The 16,778-nt window shown below is 46.6% G+C and overlaps 1 protein-coding gene across 6 annotated transcripts in view; it reads left to right on the forward strand.

The window, feature by feature from the left end:
• The first annotated feature begins 3,148 nt into the window (after positions 1–3,148).
• Positions 3,149–16,778, forward strand: part of LOC122045492 (COP9 signalosome complex subunit 3-like) — a 45,479-nt gene continuing 31,849 nt past the window's right edge. For 3 of the 6 annotated variants that reach the window (XR_006129996.1, XR_006129997.1, XM_042605730.1), the window contains exons 1-3: positions 3,151–3,480; positions 14,436–14,551; positions 14,639–14,885. Coding sequence is in view for 4 of the 6 variants with exons in the window: in XM_042605730.1 (XP_042461664.1) it covers positions 3,296–3,480; positions 14,436–14,551; positions 14,639–14,885 (548 nt within the window). In the remaining 2 variants the exon portion in view is untranslated. Of the gene's footprint in view, positions 3,481–14,435; positions 14,552–14,638; positions 14,886–16,778 lie in introns of all 6 variants that reach the window. The other 3 variants (XM_042605729.1, XM_042605731.1, XM_042605732.1) reach the window with 2 other exon arrangements.

The raw sequence follows: 16,778 nt of genomic DNA on the forward strand, positions 1-16,778 counted from the left end.
TTATTAAAATCTAGGCCTTCTTCTTAACGAATCCTTTTTATTAGCATTTTCATTTTAGTTCCTTTTTTTTCCGCATTTACAGTAGAGTCTTTCTCCAAAACAGCATGGTATTTTTCGATTGAGTTCTTCTTTTGCAATTTACTTTATAAGTTTATAACTTTATCCTTCCTCATTCTCTTACATATTTGTAATTTAGTTTATATTACTTTTGTTCACAGTTCATTCCTTTTTCCCAAACTAACATGATAATTTTTTATTTAGTCTTTCAAAATTTAGTCCTTTCAAATTGACAGTTTAGTACTTTTCAAAAGTAACATTGCTTTTTCAATCCATTCCTGACATATTGCTCGACCACACTCTCTTGTGAGTAAAATTTTTTTACCCCCTTGCACTTGAACGTTGCCTAGGCCTGCAGTGTCAATATGAGCGTGGTCAGGCGTGGGCCTACAAATTTTAATTAAGAGAGGCATAATTAATATAAAATCATAAAAATATTATTTATATTAATTAAAAGATAAATAGAAAATTTAAAATATTATCATCATTTCAAATATAACTTATAATTAATTGTCTTTTATTTTTAAATAATAATTATGAGATAATCATTTGATAAGTTACTAAATATATCTTTTTTTATTTTATTTGATAAGATACAATCAATTGATGAAAAATCTGAAGTTAATCTGAGTGTTTCAAAAGGTTAATATTAGAAAAATTGCTTGGATAGAATTTGGCTAATCAAATCAACGTTTACTTTTAACACATAAAGAACAATAAATAAATATTATATATTTTTTTCAAAATGTCAAAATCCAAAGGCAAAAGGAGAAGGAAGTAAGAGAAAAATGTAATACAATCACAAATCAGTCATCTTCTCTAGGCATAAGCCCAATCAAGCCCTTCAATTCGAGCTGGGCAGACATCTTATTTGGGCTGTGTGGATTGTGCGACTCGCTTTTCGAACGATACAAATGTACGAGGTATATCAATTTCTTATTTTTAATTTTTAATTTACAATTTATTTATGTTTTCCCAATTTTATAGTTTCGTCGTTCTTCGCTCCTACATATTTATAATTTAGTCGTCAATTTTATGCTAATGGATTCATCCTTTTCCCAAATTTTGCCTTTCATAGTTTTTTTTCAATTTTCTAATTCAATCCCTAAAATTTCTTTTGCCTGAACCTTTCATTTTGCCCCTTGTTTGCCAAAACAATATTCAACTTTTTACTAGGTAGGAAAGTTTCTAAAATATTCAAATCATGTACTTAATTTTAAAATATTTAATCATATATCTAATTCTATTTTTATCCCACTTATTATTTCCAGTCGACTATTACAATTGTAGCAATTGAATCAATTATTTTTTAAAAAATGATTGATTCATATTAAAAAATTACTGTTCTTAATATATTGGATCAAATTGACATTTAAGAGTATTTATATAATTAGAAGAATTAGATGAATACATAGGAACTAATTTTGTATCATTCTAAGCTCTCTAGGTCTATTAGTAGATTTAAGTCAAAATCGACTGATAGACTTAAAAAGCTCGGAATAACATGAAACTAAATTTTATACATTTGTCTAGTTTTCCTAATTATATAAAACGCCCTTAAATATCAATTAGACCTACTATATTAAGAATAGTAATTTTTTGAATATAAATGTGTCAGAAAAATCTAATTCGTATTAAAAAAATCATTACTCTCAATAATTGAGTCAGATTTATGTTTGAGAGTATAGATATAATCATAAGAACTAGATAAATTCATATGATATGGTTTCATATCATTCTGAGTCCTGTAGGTTTATCAACCAATTTTGGTTAAATAAACCTAAAGAGTTTCAGCCAAAATCGGCTGATGGACGTAGATGGCTCGGAATGACGTGAAATTAGATCCTATGTGTTTGTCTAATTCTCCTAATTATATAAATATCATCAAACATCAATTTAACTCACTATATTGAGAGCAGTGATTTTTTAAACACAAATACATCTGAAAAATATAATTTGTGTTTAAAAAATCACTACTCTCAATATATTACGTCAAATTTATGTTTTACGACATGAATATAATAATAAGAACTAAATGAACTCATAAAACCTAATTTTACGTCATTTCGAGCCCTCTATGTTTATCAATTAATTTTGGCTAAAATCAATTATTGAATTTAGAGAGTTCGGAATGACAAAAAACTAATTTTTTATATATTTATCTAGTTCTCCTAATTATATAAATATCTTTAAATATAAATTTAACATAATATATTATGGGCACTAATTTTTTAAAATATAAATCAATTATTTTTTTAAATTAATCACCGGAAACTAGGGCTGTAAATGAACTAAGTATTCATGAACAAGCTTGGTGTTCGGCTTGGTAAGAAATTATTTATGTTCGTTCAATATACATAAAATTAATTAAACAAACAAGCTTGAATAACTCATTAAGTTAAATAAACAAGCTTGAACACATATGTGTTCAACTCGTTAACGTTTGTGAAAAATATTTGTGAACAATATTCGTGAACAACGTTCATAAACCATATTCATTAATAAAACTCTTTTCAATATACTAAATAAATAATAAAATAAAGTTAAATAAATAAATAAATTTAAATTATCAAGCTCAATAATCAATTAAACAACTAAAAGTTTCAAACAATTAAACAATTTTGAATTAAGAGCTTGATAACATCTAAACGAACTAAGCTCGAACCAAACTTAAGCCAAACTCAAGCTAAGCTCGAACCAAGCTCAAGTCAAGCTTGAATTGAGAGCTTGATAACATCTAAATAAATCAAACTCAAGTCAAACTTGAATTGAGAGCTTAATAATATCTAAACGAACCAAGCTCAAGTCAAGCTTCAAACAAGTTCAAACTTATAAAAAATAAATTAAGTCAAGTTTGAATACTCATTTCAAAAGTTTGGTTCATTTTAAGCTCGGCTCGACTTGACTTGGTTATATTATCAAATAAGTTTGAATACCCTAAATTTCGACTTGGCTCAGTTCAATTTATTTACCGTCCTACTGGAAACAGTGAAAAAATAAAATTAGATACGTAATTTTTGATAATTTTAAAATTAAAATACATGATTTCGATATTTCGAAACTTCCCTGCTGTCTCGGTAACAAACTGAACAATATTCAAACTTCGGACCCGGCCGGGTTTACAGTTCGGGCTTCTCGCCCACGCCGTCGATCGGCGTTTGGGGCCGACTCGCATTCTCATTCCTCTGTCGCGTGGTTTTCAAGCGCGTTCGCGATCGGCAAGAGGCAGCAGACGGCAATGGAGTCGGTCGAGGTGCTGGTGGCGCACATCCAGGGCTTGTTCAGGAGTTCCGACGAGGTTTCGCAACTGCACTCCCTTCTCAAGCAGTCCGAGGACGCTCTCCGTTCCCATGCAGACCGACTCGTCCCCTTCCTCTCCCAGATCGACCCTTCCATCCACACCCTAGGCTACCTTTTCCTACTGTAAGTTAAAGCAACCCCTCTTTCGTCCCTCAGTTGATTTACTACCCTGCCAGTTGACCTGATCGTAACCTATGCTCTTGTTCTTCCGCCAGAAGATTCTCTTTATATGTTTTTTTTTTTTTAAAATGTGTATGTTTAATTCACTTAGCGGTCAAGCTGAAAGTGCTTGCAAGGTTTTGCTTTGTTACATCGGTAATTCGTTCGTGAAATTTTTGCTGGCGCAAAATTATGCTGACTCAACCATTATTGAGGAATTCATCCGTCTGCCATCATATTTTTGCTGATACCTGATTATGGATAGGGAGACTGATCCTGTCCGAACGCTGAATCAACGGACGCTGGGCACGTGGCGCTCTCCTAGTTGCTGACGTAGATCTCCGACCAGTCGTACGGAGCTCCGGCGAACCTACAAAGAAGTCGGGCTGGGAAGGGGTTCCCGGCGACGACCCTCCGACGCTCAAGTCAGGTAAGTTGACAACAAAGAAGTGGTTCCGAATATGCTAGAATGCGTACCTCCGGCGAAGTGTGAGGCTCCTTATATAGAGTTGGGAAGGGGCTCACACACACACACCGAGACTAATACGTGTCCTCAGCCCATACCTCAGTATGGGCTTGTCAGAAAAGCTTACCTGACACCATACTGCTACAGTCCGAGCACATCTTTGATGGGACAGCGGAACCCTCTGTCATAAGATCCTGCGTATGGCCTGCTCGTCGAACATGCCCACTGTCAGAAGATGTTCCTTTGTCCTTTTGTCTCTTCTTACCTCATGCCGAGCGTCTGGCCGGTCGGCAGTTCCATCATGTCCCGCCGGTCGGTCAGCTCGGGAGAATCCCAGTAGTGTGCTCCGTGGACTATTAGCAGTATTGCTACTTTATGCCTTCGGCCGAGCGAGTCATCCGCTCGGCCATACGACCTTGTTCAACATGAGCGTCGGAACCCCGACTCCCGCTGGGGTGCCTTTGCTTTCAGTTAGACTCCGGTCGGCCGGTTGGTCCAATCCTTTTCTGGTCAGCCAGTCGGTTTACCCTTCTCCGATAATCCTTTTAACCTTTTGACCTCCACGTGGCGTTGACTTCTCGGAAAGGGGGTCCCCTGTTCTTACCGTCGGATCACTTGCCTCCCCTTCAAGTCTAGTCGAAGGACGCGATTAGTCCGACTGACTGGACCATCAGTTCAGCCGAACGGCGTCCTTCAGCTACCATCCGCTCGGAATCAAAGGGGGTAGCCAAAACGCCAGTCAACGTCACCCTCCCTCTGATCTCCTCGGAAGTTGCACCAATCTCCGTCATTAAGGCCAAGCATACGCCCTGCGCCTCGATAAGACGCTTATTAAATGCTCCCCTGTGGCGGAATGCCACGTGGCATTGCTGCCGTCAGCGTACGGCGGCGGCGTCGCAGGTGACGAGACCGAGGCGGTTCGAAATCATGGGCCCGATGCACGCTCCGATTCTCGCAACCTGGATCCAACGGTGGAGGCCGCTCGGGCTCCGCCCTATAAAATCTTCGCTTTCTCCTCTCTTCGCCGCATTTGCGTCTGTGCGAGTTCACTGCTTCTTCTTGCGCTCCAGACTCCCGGCGATCTCGCGCTTCTGTTTCCGGCGATCTCTGGTGCTTTCTCCTCGATCTTCCTCTTCGTCGTAAGGTTCTTCTTCCTTCTCTCTTTGGTTCTAGCATTTTCTTTGCACTTCTTTCCCAAGTTTTCGTCCTCGGGGGTACTGTTTCGTTGCCGTCTTCTTCCTTTTATCGTCTTTTTTGATTTCGTCCTCTCGGACAATGGCCCAATCTTCTCGATCCGAAGACCAAGCCCTTGGCCCATGATACACTACCATGGAATCGCGCTTCGATCGGTGCGACGCCGACCTTTTGATAAATAGTTTTGACATCCGTTCTAATCTCGAAATCATCTTACCCACCGCTTCCGCTCGGGCCCACAAACCGCCGCGCAGAGCCTTTTGTGTTTTCCGCGACCAGTTTACTGCCGGTCTGCGACTTCCGATCCATCCCTTCATCATTGACGTCTGTAATTTTTTCGGCATTCCGCTCGGGAGCCTAGTTCCCAACACTTTCCGCCTTCTATGCGGTGTAGTCGTCTTATTTAAAATCCATAACATTCCCCTCCGACCGGAGGTCTTCTATTACTTCTATTACCCTAAACAGTCCGAGCCGGGCACTTACATGTTCCAGGCTCGGCCAGACTTGGTTTTCTTCAATAAACTTCCTTCTTCCAATAAGCATTGGAAAGAATTTTACTTTTACATTCGCCTTCCCGAGCGGGCTCCCTTCCAAACCAAATGGCAGGTCGGAAATCCTCTCTCCCCAGAACTCAAAAGATTCAAGACGCGGCCGGATTATCTTCATGCCGCCAGTATGCTCGCCGGCCTGCGGGTTGACATCAACAAGTTCCTTCCGGAAGGGGTTATGTACATATTCGGCCTGAGTCTGATCAGAACCCCCCTCCCGAGTGGCTTTGGTAAGAATTTTACTTTGTGCATTCGTTTTAATTGCTAACTGATTTTCTCTGTTTTCCTTTGCAGCAAACATCGTCATGGAGTCGGTGATGGCCGGCATTCTGAAGAGGAAGGCGGCGGCGCTCGAGGCCGCGGCTGCTAAAGAAATGGAGACGCTTGGCATTCAACCGGTCGGCTCCAACGAGGGAGAGAGCCAGACACATGCTGGGGGAGTCGGCCGCTCAGGCTTCCCACCCGGAGCCAGCGGCTAGTACAACTGCCAGTCAAGAGCCTTCCGCTCGGGAGGAAGGCTCTGCTCAAGAAGGACAACTCCCCCAACCAAAGCGGCGCCGCACGGAGACACCCCTCCGTTCGGCTACATCTGCTGTCCATCCACTCGAGCGGACCACGGCTGATTCGCGAGGCAAAGCCCCAGCAGTCGAGGCCATATCGTCCGATCGGACCCCCTCTCACTTGGACGCGCCGGCGGATCCTCTTGAGGCAATTCCTGTCAGCGTCCTTCCGCCCGCTCCCCGTCAAGTCCGGCGTTTAACCATTTTATCTCAATTTTCGGCGCCAGCCTCCGATCCTCTTCCATCCTCCGCTCGGACGACCTCCCGCCATGGCCGCACTGTTAGGGTCACCTTGCATCTCCCCACCGAGGAGCTTCTACCCGAGTCCGAGTGGCCCACTGCGCCTGAGCACACCATCACCTTGAAGGGGCCCTTAGCTGAGATGTGGGCCGACGCTCGGGCTCGCGTCGCACTAATCCCCCTCCGCAATTTGGCCAATAGCCACATGCAAGAGGCCACGGGGGTAAGTTCGTTTTCTCCCAAGTTTTTTCTGCATTCTTTCCGATCGGCCTATTAATGATTTTGTTAATTGCAGAGATGGGTAGAGGAGATAGCTGTCTCCAACCGCCTGACGATAGTGGACGAGGAATTAAGACAACTGAAGGCGGCAAGCGGTCCGTCCGACTCCCAAGGTCCCTCATATGCCGAACTGCAGAAGGAGCTGAAGAAGACCCAAGACTTGTTGGCGGCAGAGCAGAAAAAGACGGCCGATCAGGCCCATACCTTGGGCGAGCTCGAGCGGCAAGTCAAGACGCTCGACCAAAAGATAAGCCTGGCCACCACTCGAAAAAACACTGCTATCTCCGATTTGGAGAAAAAGAACGTGGAGGCTCGGGGCCTAGAGCAGAAAATAAAAGGGCTGATGGAGCAGCTTGATGGAGAGAAGGCGAGCCGCTCGGCCGATGCAAAGAAGCATAAGGACGAACTGCAAACTCTGCAGGAGTCTCTAGCCGCCTCCCAAGCGGCCTTCAAAGAATATCAGGAGGCCGAGCCGAGCCGAGCCGGGTCGCTGCCCTGAGACAGAATTATATCCGCTCGCCCGAATTTTCGGAGAAAGTTTGCGAGCGGATGTATACTGCGTTTGACCTTGCCATGGCCGCCACCACCACATACTTGAAGTCCAAGGGGCAACTTCCCGAGTCCGCCGTCATCCCGGCCGCAGATCAAGTGGCGCTCCTCGACAACATCCCGAAGGACCTCTATGATTACCTAGAGTAGAAGTTTTACATGTAATTCGGCCGCTCGGCCAAAGACACTCATTTTTTGTAATTTGGCCACTCGGCCACAGTCTCTTTAATATGCTATCCTTTCGCTTGTTTTGTCCTTTTGCTAGTTAACATGTGTGTTGTCCGCTTGCCTCCTATCACACCTCTCGTGATCGAAAAGTATTTTTACGAAGTATTTTGCGTAGCTCTTCCGCTCGGGCGAATATGTCCTGTTTCGACAGAAGAGGTTGTTCGCTGGATGTTGAAGTACCTTTGGGTACTGGACCGAGTGGAACGTAGAGGCGGCCGAACGATATTGGCGGCGAATACCTTTGGGTACTTGCTCCCAAGTCCTCTTTATTGCCTTCGTCCGGCCGTAGGGTTTATAGTCGCCGGCTCGACTCTCGATATTTAACGTCGGAGCTCGACGGTCTTCCGTTCGGAGGGTTTATAGTCGTCGGCTCGACTCTCGATATTTAACGTCGGAGCTCGACGGTCTTCCTCTCGGAGGGTTTATAGTCGCCGGCTCGACTCTCGATATTTAACGTCGGAGCTTGACGGTCTTCCGCTCGGAGGGTTTATAGTCGCCGGCTCGACTCTCGATATTTAACGTCGGAGCTCGACGACCTTCCGGGCTAATCTTAACACTGCCGTTCGGCTAAGCTATTTGCCATCCTTTATCATTTTGCTTCCTGCATTACAAGAACATAGGCTACCAAAACATATGTATAATTACATCAGCGCACCTATCACCCAGCTCGATACGGCTGTAGATGATTCGCGTTCCATGGTCGATCTAGCCGCCGTCCATCTTCATCCTCCAAATAATAAGCACCCGAGCGGAGCTTTTCGATGATTTTGAAGGGGCCTGCCCAAGGAGCCTCCAGCTTGCCGACGTCGCCGACCGGCTTTACTTTCTTCCAGACAAGGTCACCAACTTGGAATGCTCTAGGGATCACGCGCCGGTTGTAGTTCTGCTTCATTCTTTGCCGGTACGCCATCAGCCGGACGGACGCCTTGGCTCGCTCCTCGTCGACCACATCCAGCTCCATGTTCCTCCGCTCGGCGTTACCATCATCATAATACTGGATCCGGACGGACTCGACCCCAACTTCAACCGGGATCACCGCTTCGCCGCCATACACCAAATGGAATGGCGTGACGCCCGTTCCTTCCTTTGGGGTCGTGCGGATAGCCCATAGGACGCCCAGCACTTCATCCACCCAGCTTTCTCCCAAATGGTTGAGCCGAGCACGCAGAATGCGAAGAATTTCCCGGTTGGCTACTTCGGCTTGACCGTTGCTTTGGGGGTACGCCACGGACGTGAAGTGTTGCTCGATGCTGTAGCTTTTGCACCAATTTTCGAGCAACTTTCCCGCAAACTGCCGCCCGTTATCGGAAACAAGTCGACGGGGGATGCCTAACCGGCAGATGATATGTTGCCAGATAAACTTTTTGACCATTTGTTCGGTGATCTTGGCTAGCGGCTCGGCCTCCACCCATTTGGAAAAATAATCGACCGCCACTAGTAGAAATTTCCGCTTCCCGGTTGCCATAGGAAACGGGCCCACAATATCCATTCCCCATTGGTCGAACGGACAGGACACGGTAGCTGCTTTCATTTCCTCCGCCGGTCGGTGGGAGAAGTTATGATACTTCTGACAGGAAAGGCACGTCGCAACGGTCCGAGCGGCGTCTGCTTGCAGGGTTGGCCAAAAGTATCCGGTCAGCAGGATCTTCTTAGCCAGCGATCGTCCGCCCGGATGCCCTCCGCATGATCCTTGATGCACTTCTTGGAGGATGTACGCCGCGTCTTCCGAGCTTACACATTTCAAAAGTGGGCGGGAGAAAGCCTTCTTGTAGAGTTGGTCTCCAATGAGTGTGAACCGACCGGCTCTCCTCCTTAGTAGCTGGGCTTCATCCCGGTCGGAAGGTGTAGCACCCGAGCGGAGAAACTCCATGATGGGTGTTCTCCAATCGCTCGGAAATGTGAGGCCCTCCATCCGGTCGACGTGCGCCACCAAAGATACTTGTTCAATCGGCTGCTGGATGACGACCGGGGATATTGAACTTGCGAGTTTGGCTAGCTCATCTGCAGCCTGATTCTCCGCTCGGGGTATCTTCTGGATAATAACCTCTCTAAAGTTGGCCTTGAGCTTTTCAAAGGCTTCAGCGTAGAGCTTGAGCCGAGCGTTGTTAATTTCAAAAGTGCCTGAGAGTTGCTGAGCGGCCAACTGGGAGTCCGAATGAATTGTCACCCGACCGGCCCCGACATGCCGGGCGGCCTGTAAGCCAGCTATAAGGGCCTCATACTCTGCCTCGTTATTTGTGGCTCTGTAATCCAGCCGGACGGCTAGATGCATCTTTTCTTCTTGTGGAGAGATTAATAACACGCCAATTCCGCTTCCGAGCCGAGTGGACGATCCATCTACAAATATTTTCCATATGCCTCGGGCTCTGGCCTTTGTACTTCGGTGACAAAATCTGCCAAGGACTGCGCCTTTATCGCCGAACGGGGTTGATACTGAATGTCGAATTCGCTCAACTCCGTGGTCCATTTGATGAGCCTTCCGGACGCTTCTGGGTTCAACAGCACTCTTCCCAAAGGGCTATTCGTCCGGACGATGATAGTATGCGCCAAGAAATAGGGGCGAAGTCTCCGAGCGGCGAGGACCAAAGCAAAAGCCAGCTTCTCGAGCCCAGTGTAGCGAGATTCAACGTCCTTTAAAATATGACTTAGAAAATATACAGGTTCTTCTCCGCTCGCCCTTACTAGTGCCGAGCCCACCGCTTGCTCAGTCGAAGATAAATAGATACAAAGTGGCTCACCCACAGCTGGCTTGGCTAGCACAGGCAGAGAGTTTAAGTATGTCTTCAGATCTTCGAACGCCCGATCGCATTCTTTATCCCAGTGAAACTTAGTGGCTTTGCGCAAGATTTTGAAAAATGGGAGGCTTCGGTCGGCTATCTTCGAGATGAATCTGGACAATGCTGTTATCCGACCGGTCAAGCGTTGTACTTCCCTCAGATTTCTTGGAGGCGGCATATCTTGTAATGCTTTCACCTTGCTGGGATTTGCCTCGATGCCCCGCTCGGTCACTATGTATCCCAAGAAACGCCCGCCTTTTGCTCCGAACAGACACTTCTGAGGGTTCAGCTTAATTCCATATCTCCTCAGCGTTCGGAAAGTCTCATCCATGTCTTTAAAGAGATTGGCCGCTCGAACGGACTTAATGAGAATGTCATTCACATATACTTCCAGATTTCGCCCGATCTGCTCCTTGAACACTTTGTTCATCAAGCGCTGGTAGGTGGCTCCCGCATTCTTCAGTCCGAACGGCATCACATTGTAGCAGTAGGTGCCGTCGGCTGTAACGAAGCTAACCTTCTCTCGATATTCTCGGGCGAGCGACACTTGATGGTAGCCCTGATAAGCGTCGAGCATGCATATCAACTCGCAGCCGGCCGTGGAGTCCACCAGTTGATCGATCAGGGGCAGAGGATAAAAATCCTTTGGGCACGCCTTGTTAAGATCCCTGAAATCGATGCACACTCTCCACTTGTTGCCCGGCTTGGAGACTAGTACCACGTTCGCCAACCAGCTCGGAAACTGGACCTCGCGTATGTGGCCGGTCTCCAGGAGCTTCTCGACCTCCGCTCGGATGATAGCATTTTGTTCGGCGCTGAAGTCCCTCTTCCTCTGCTTAACCGGCCGAGCATCCGGTCGGACGTGGAGCTCGTGCTGCGCTATACTCGGCGAAATTCCGGGCAGCTCATGCGTCGACCAAACGAAGACATCGCAGTTTCTCTGGAGGCACTTGATCACTTCTTCTTTCTGGCTTGCCTCCAGATCAGCCGCAATGAAGGTGGTGGCCTCCTATCGGTTCGGGTGAATCTGCACTTCCTCTTTGTCCTCATAAATCAAAGAGGGTGGTTTTTTAGTTATAGCATTCACCTCGACCCGTGGCGTCTTCCGATCGACATTAGCTTCAGCACGGACCATCTCGACGTAGCATCGTCGAGCCGCCAGTTGATCTCCTCGTACTTCTCCCACTTTATCTTCCACTGGGAACTTGATTTTCTGGTGGAAGGTAGAGACGGCTGCTCGGAACTCACTGAGCGCCGGTCGTCCCAAAATAACATTGTATGTTCAAAGAGAGTCGACCACGACGAAGTTTGCAGTCTGCGTCCGTCTGAGCGGCTCCTCTCCCAGTGAAATGACCAGACGGATCTGTCCGACCGGCAGCACTTCATTGCCCGTAAACCCATAAAGGGGGGTTGTCATGGGCAGCAGATCGGCTCGATCAATTTGCAGTTGGTCGAAGGCCTTTTTGAATATAATATTGACCGAGCTTCCTGTATCAATGAAAACGCGGTGAATAGTGTAGTTGGCTATTACCGCTTTGATGAGGAGAGCGTCGTCATGCGGTACTTCTACTCCCTCTAAGTCCTTGGACCCGAAGCTGATTTCAGGACCACTCGCCCGCTCTTGGCTACATCCGACCACGTGGATCTGAAGTTGTCTAACACTTGCCTTCCTTGCTCAGTTAGAGTCACCTCCGGTCGGCCCGCCAGCTATAATGTTAATTTCACCTCGGGAAGTGTTGTTTCGATTTTCTTTTTCCCGAGCAGACGACCTAGGCCGCTCCCTAGACCTCCGGAGATTCTCACGCCTCGGAGTATGATGCTGCTCAGGAGTCTGTCTTCGTTGGCGGTCGGATATCGTCCGATCGGCTTCATGAGGTCTCTATCGCCTGTCGGATGATGGCGATCGACGGCCGCCACTCCGGGGAACCGGATGAGCGATCAAGGGAAGACTCCGACAATCTCTTGTGTTATGCGTGTTCGTCCGGTGGAATGAGCAAAACATAGGGGTCCATACCTTTTTCTTTGGTCTGGGCCGCTCGGCAGCTACCTCTTGAATGGCGTGGGATCTTGCCTGTTGCGGTGGGCGAGCTGCCTCAGCTCGCGGTCCTCTAGGTGGCTGATGAGCAGTATGGGGCTTCCGTTCGGCAGGGGCCTGCCGCTCGGTTGGAGCTTCCTTTCTTCTGGCCGCCTGGGCCTCTTCTACATTAATATACTCATTGGCTCGGTGCAGCATGTGATCGTAGTCTCGGGGCGGCTTCCGAATGAGCGATCGGAAGAAGTCGCCATCCACCAAGCCTTGTGTGAAGGCATTCATCATGGTTCCCGAGGTGGCCGTTGGAATATCCATGGCCACCTTGTTGAACCGCTGGATATAGGCTCGGAGCGATTCGCGGGCTTCTTGTTTGATGGCAAACAGACTGACACTAGTCTTCTGATAGCGCCGACTGCTGGCAAAGTGGTGGAGGAAGGCCGTGCGGAAGTCTTTGAAACTTGCGATGGATCCGTCCGGCAGTCTCCGAAACCATCGTTGAGCCGATCCCGAGAGGGTGGTTAGAAAAACTCGACACTTCACTCCATCTGTGTATTGATGAAGGGTAGCCGTGTTATCGAACTTTCCCAAATGATCGTCCGGGTCGGTGGTTCCATTGTATTCACCGATCGCCGGGGGCACATAGTGCTTTGGCAGAGGGTCCCGCAAGATGGCTTCCGAAAACTGACGGTTGATCCGCTCGGGGGAGGTTTCCGTCCGGGGGGCCTTGCCCTTTCTACTGTCCCGTATTGGCACTTCGTCTGATGAAGATCCTCGATCACGATTAACTGCTGCGGCTTTTGGAGGCGTGCGGAATAGGGCCCAATGAAACGGAACCGTGGCCTGAGGTGCTTCCGCTCGGCCTCCTGATACTGATGTCGCTTGCTGCTCAATCCGCTCGGCTTGCGATTTCTGTCTTTGTTGTTCCACCAGCTTAGCTGCTCTTGACTCGATCAGAGCGTCGAGCTCCTCCGTGGAGAGCGTCACTATATGCGGTCGTCCAGCTTCGTCCATTGCTTCCGATCGGATGCAGGAGCGTTCCCACAGACGGCGCCAAATTGATCCTGTCCGAACGCTGAATCAACGGACGCTGGGCACGTGGCGCTCTCCTAGTTGCTGACGTAGATCTCCGACCGGTCGTACGGAGCTCCGGCGAACCTGCAAAGAAGTCGGGCCGAGAAGGGGTTCCCGGCGACGACCCTCCGACGCTCAAGTCAGGTAAGTGGACAACAAAGAAGTGGCTCCGAATATGCTAGAATGCGTACCTCCGGCAAAGTGTGAGGCTCCTTATATAGAGCTGGGAAGGGGCTCACGCACACACACCGAGACTAATACGTGTCCTCAGCCCATACCTTAGTATGGGCTTGTCAGAAAACCTTACCTGACACTATACTGCTACAGTCCGAGCACGTCTTTGATGGGACAGCGGAACCCTCTGTCATAAGATCCTGCGTATGGCCTGCTCGTCGAACATGTCCACTGTCAGAAGATGTTCCTTTGTCCTTTTGTCTCTTCTTACCTCATGCCGAGCGTCCGGCCGGTCGGCAGTTCCATCATGTCCGGCCGGTCGGTCAGCTCGGGAGAATCCCGGTAGTGTGCTCCGTGGACTATTAGCAGTATTGCTACTTTATGCCTTCGGCCGAGCGAGTCACTCGCTCGGCCATACGACCTTGTTCAACATGAGCGTCGGAACCCCGACTCCCGCTGGGGTGCCTTTGCTTTCAGTTAGACTCCGGTCGGCCGGTTGGTCCAATCCTTTTCTGGTCGGCCGGTCGGTTCACCCTTCTCCGATAATTCTTTTAACCTTTTGACCTCCACGTGGCGTTGACTTCTCGGAAAAGGGGTCCCCTGTTCTTACCGCCGGATCAGAGACTATGACAAAAGAAAATAGTTCTTCTCTGTAGTTATGCCAGTGTTTGATTGCATTTAAGCATGCTCATCTGTGTTCGGGCAATTTCTGCCTCTATAAATTTTCCTGTTGTTACTTTGTTTTTTTAACTTGTAAAAAATTCATGGTTCATGCCTGATTTTAATGTGCTTGTAATGAAGGGAAGCTTATTCATCTGAGTCAATTTCAAGGGAGGAGACTTCTGGTTTTCTTTTGTCTGTTGTTGAATTTATCAACTCATGCTCAACAGAACAGATACGCCTTGCACCAGAAAAGTGTATGATGCTTTGGCCTGGAAATACTTGCTAGTTTCTATGCTGTTTATGATCTTATTTATGATGCAAGAATTGTATTTTCTATGCAGTCATTTCTGTTTGTAAGATTTTCAAGGATCAGGTTATGCAGCTTGGGGTTCCCATGCAAGGAATAGCTCCCATGCGGATGGCTATCCGTAAACTTCAAACTTCCACAGAGCAATTAACTACTTTACATTCAGATTATCTTCTTCTGTGCCTTCTAGCAAAGTGCTATAAAGCTGGACTAAGTATTCTGGATGATGACATCTTCGAGGTTGATCACCTGAGAGATCATTTCCTCTATTGTTATTATGGGTTAGTCATCCTGCCATGTTCATTAGCTGTGTCATTGTTTTGTCAAGAATTATAGTAGATATTGGAAGTTATGTCCTATTTACCAAGCTTATATATCACTAACTATATCATGTTTTTCTTGATCTACAATCAAATTGTGAACCTGAAATTTACATAAAAGGGAATATGATCTTTAGCTTTACATTTTGAACCAATATAATATTAGAACGTGAGGAGCAATGTAAGCTGATGTATGTAGGATGTGCTTGTTGTCTTATGTGGTAGCTCTCCACTTTCTACACATTCTTCATGTTGTTATTACAGTTACACCCAATGTTTGAAATCTTGAGCCAAGCCACGGTTTTGGTCCTCAGATGGCTTGAGACATATCGCGCATGCTAAATGCTGATAGGTTTGCCAAAGACTAGAAGGGGAAGAGAAGGGAAAAGGAGAGGATGAGTAGGAACTGCCTGGAAGCATTGAAACGAGAAAAGGCAAGGATTAGTGGATCAAAAGAAGCTTGGGTGTATCTTGTGTCATTTGCAGAGAAGAATTGGAACCCTTGCTGTCTTATGCCAACCATGTGGATCTAAGGAAGGAGAAGGAAGTCTTGGGGTGAACATAGTGTTGCTGGTGGACCTAGTGTTGTTGGGGGATCTCACGGATCTTGGAGAGTAGAGGGAAGCTTCAAGCGAACCTTGTGTTGTTGGTGGAAATATCAAGAAGCTTCTGGACCTGACGGAGTTCTCTCTTCAACTTCGCGGATCTTGGGGAGGAGAAGGAAGCTATGATCACTCTATTTCTGTCCTTCCAGAGGGCGCCTGTTGCTTGATTTTTGGTCCTCGCAGAGACTCTTTGCTTGTCTACCGGAGATTTTTGGAACTTCTCATATGCCAGTCAGCATGCAGACAATAACTTTTGCTCGTGCTCATTGATACAAAATGTTACATGATAAGATCTGAGCAGCTGTAAAGATAGACGTCAGTAGTAAACCTTTGTAACAAGAGTAAAATAGAGGCAAAGGACAAAGAACAGATGGGAAATTGTTATCAGTATTCAAGAAATATGTTTGTTTGGTAAAATAGGTGCAGGAAATTGTTTAAGTATATGTAGTTGCTGTCACATTTAATCCTGTTTTTAAACTTGAACCGATGGATGAACCAGTCAACCTGATGGTCGTGGTTTTTCTGGTTGAATGAATTAAACAGTTGATTTGGTCAGGATCATGCTGCTATTTTAACTGGACCGGTTGGCTTCTATTTGGACAAAACACCTAATAGTTATGAGTTGGATTTTAGAATGACAACTCAAGTATTTAATTTTGGCAATTTTCTAGGATTGATCAATTTTTTGATAACATGTGAATACACATAATCAAGAGTGATATTTAAGATGAGTAGATGACTAATCTAGCTGCTGTTGTAATTCTAAAATAATTATGATTTTTAATCAAATGGACAAGATTGTTATTCCCATAACTATTAGGTGCAAGGTTTGAAATGCCGTGCAGTCCAAAACGGGCCGTATTTACTATTTTGGTGTGGGACCAACGTAACGACTCTGAGGGTGCCGTGAGGTCGTAGAGGGTGCTTCGACCCCATGGCGTCCCTCCATGGGGTCGCGTCGGCTTCTGTGGCGGGATGTGCGAGCGCGAAGGACAGGAGTGGCTGGAGTAGTGGGGGGAAAAGAGACGTGGCATTGACGCCGGATGCTCACATGGACTCGGCCAGCTAGGGATGACAATGTGTCGGGTTCGGGTCGGATTCTATATCCTCCGTTCCCATACCTATCGGGTATAGGATCTCCGATGGGTATATCCATACCTATTAAAGGATCGGATATCATCTATAGATATAATTTTTCTTCTTTCTATCCAACTATTATCATTCAACAAAAATATATTAAAATTAACAT

The sequence above is a fragment of the Zingiber officinale genome, chromosome 2B, assembly GCF_018446385.1.
Source record: "Zingiber officinale cultivar Zhangliang chromosome 2B, Zo_v1.1, whole genome shotgun sequence".
Lineage (NCBI taxonomy): Eukaryota > Viridiplantae > Streptophyta > Magnoliopsida > Zingiberales > Zingiberaceae > Zingiber > Zingiber officinale.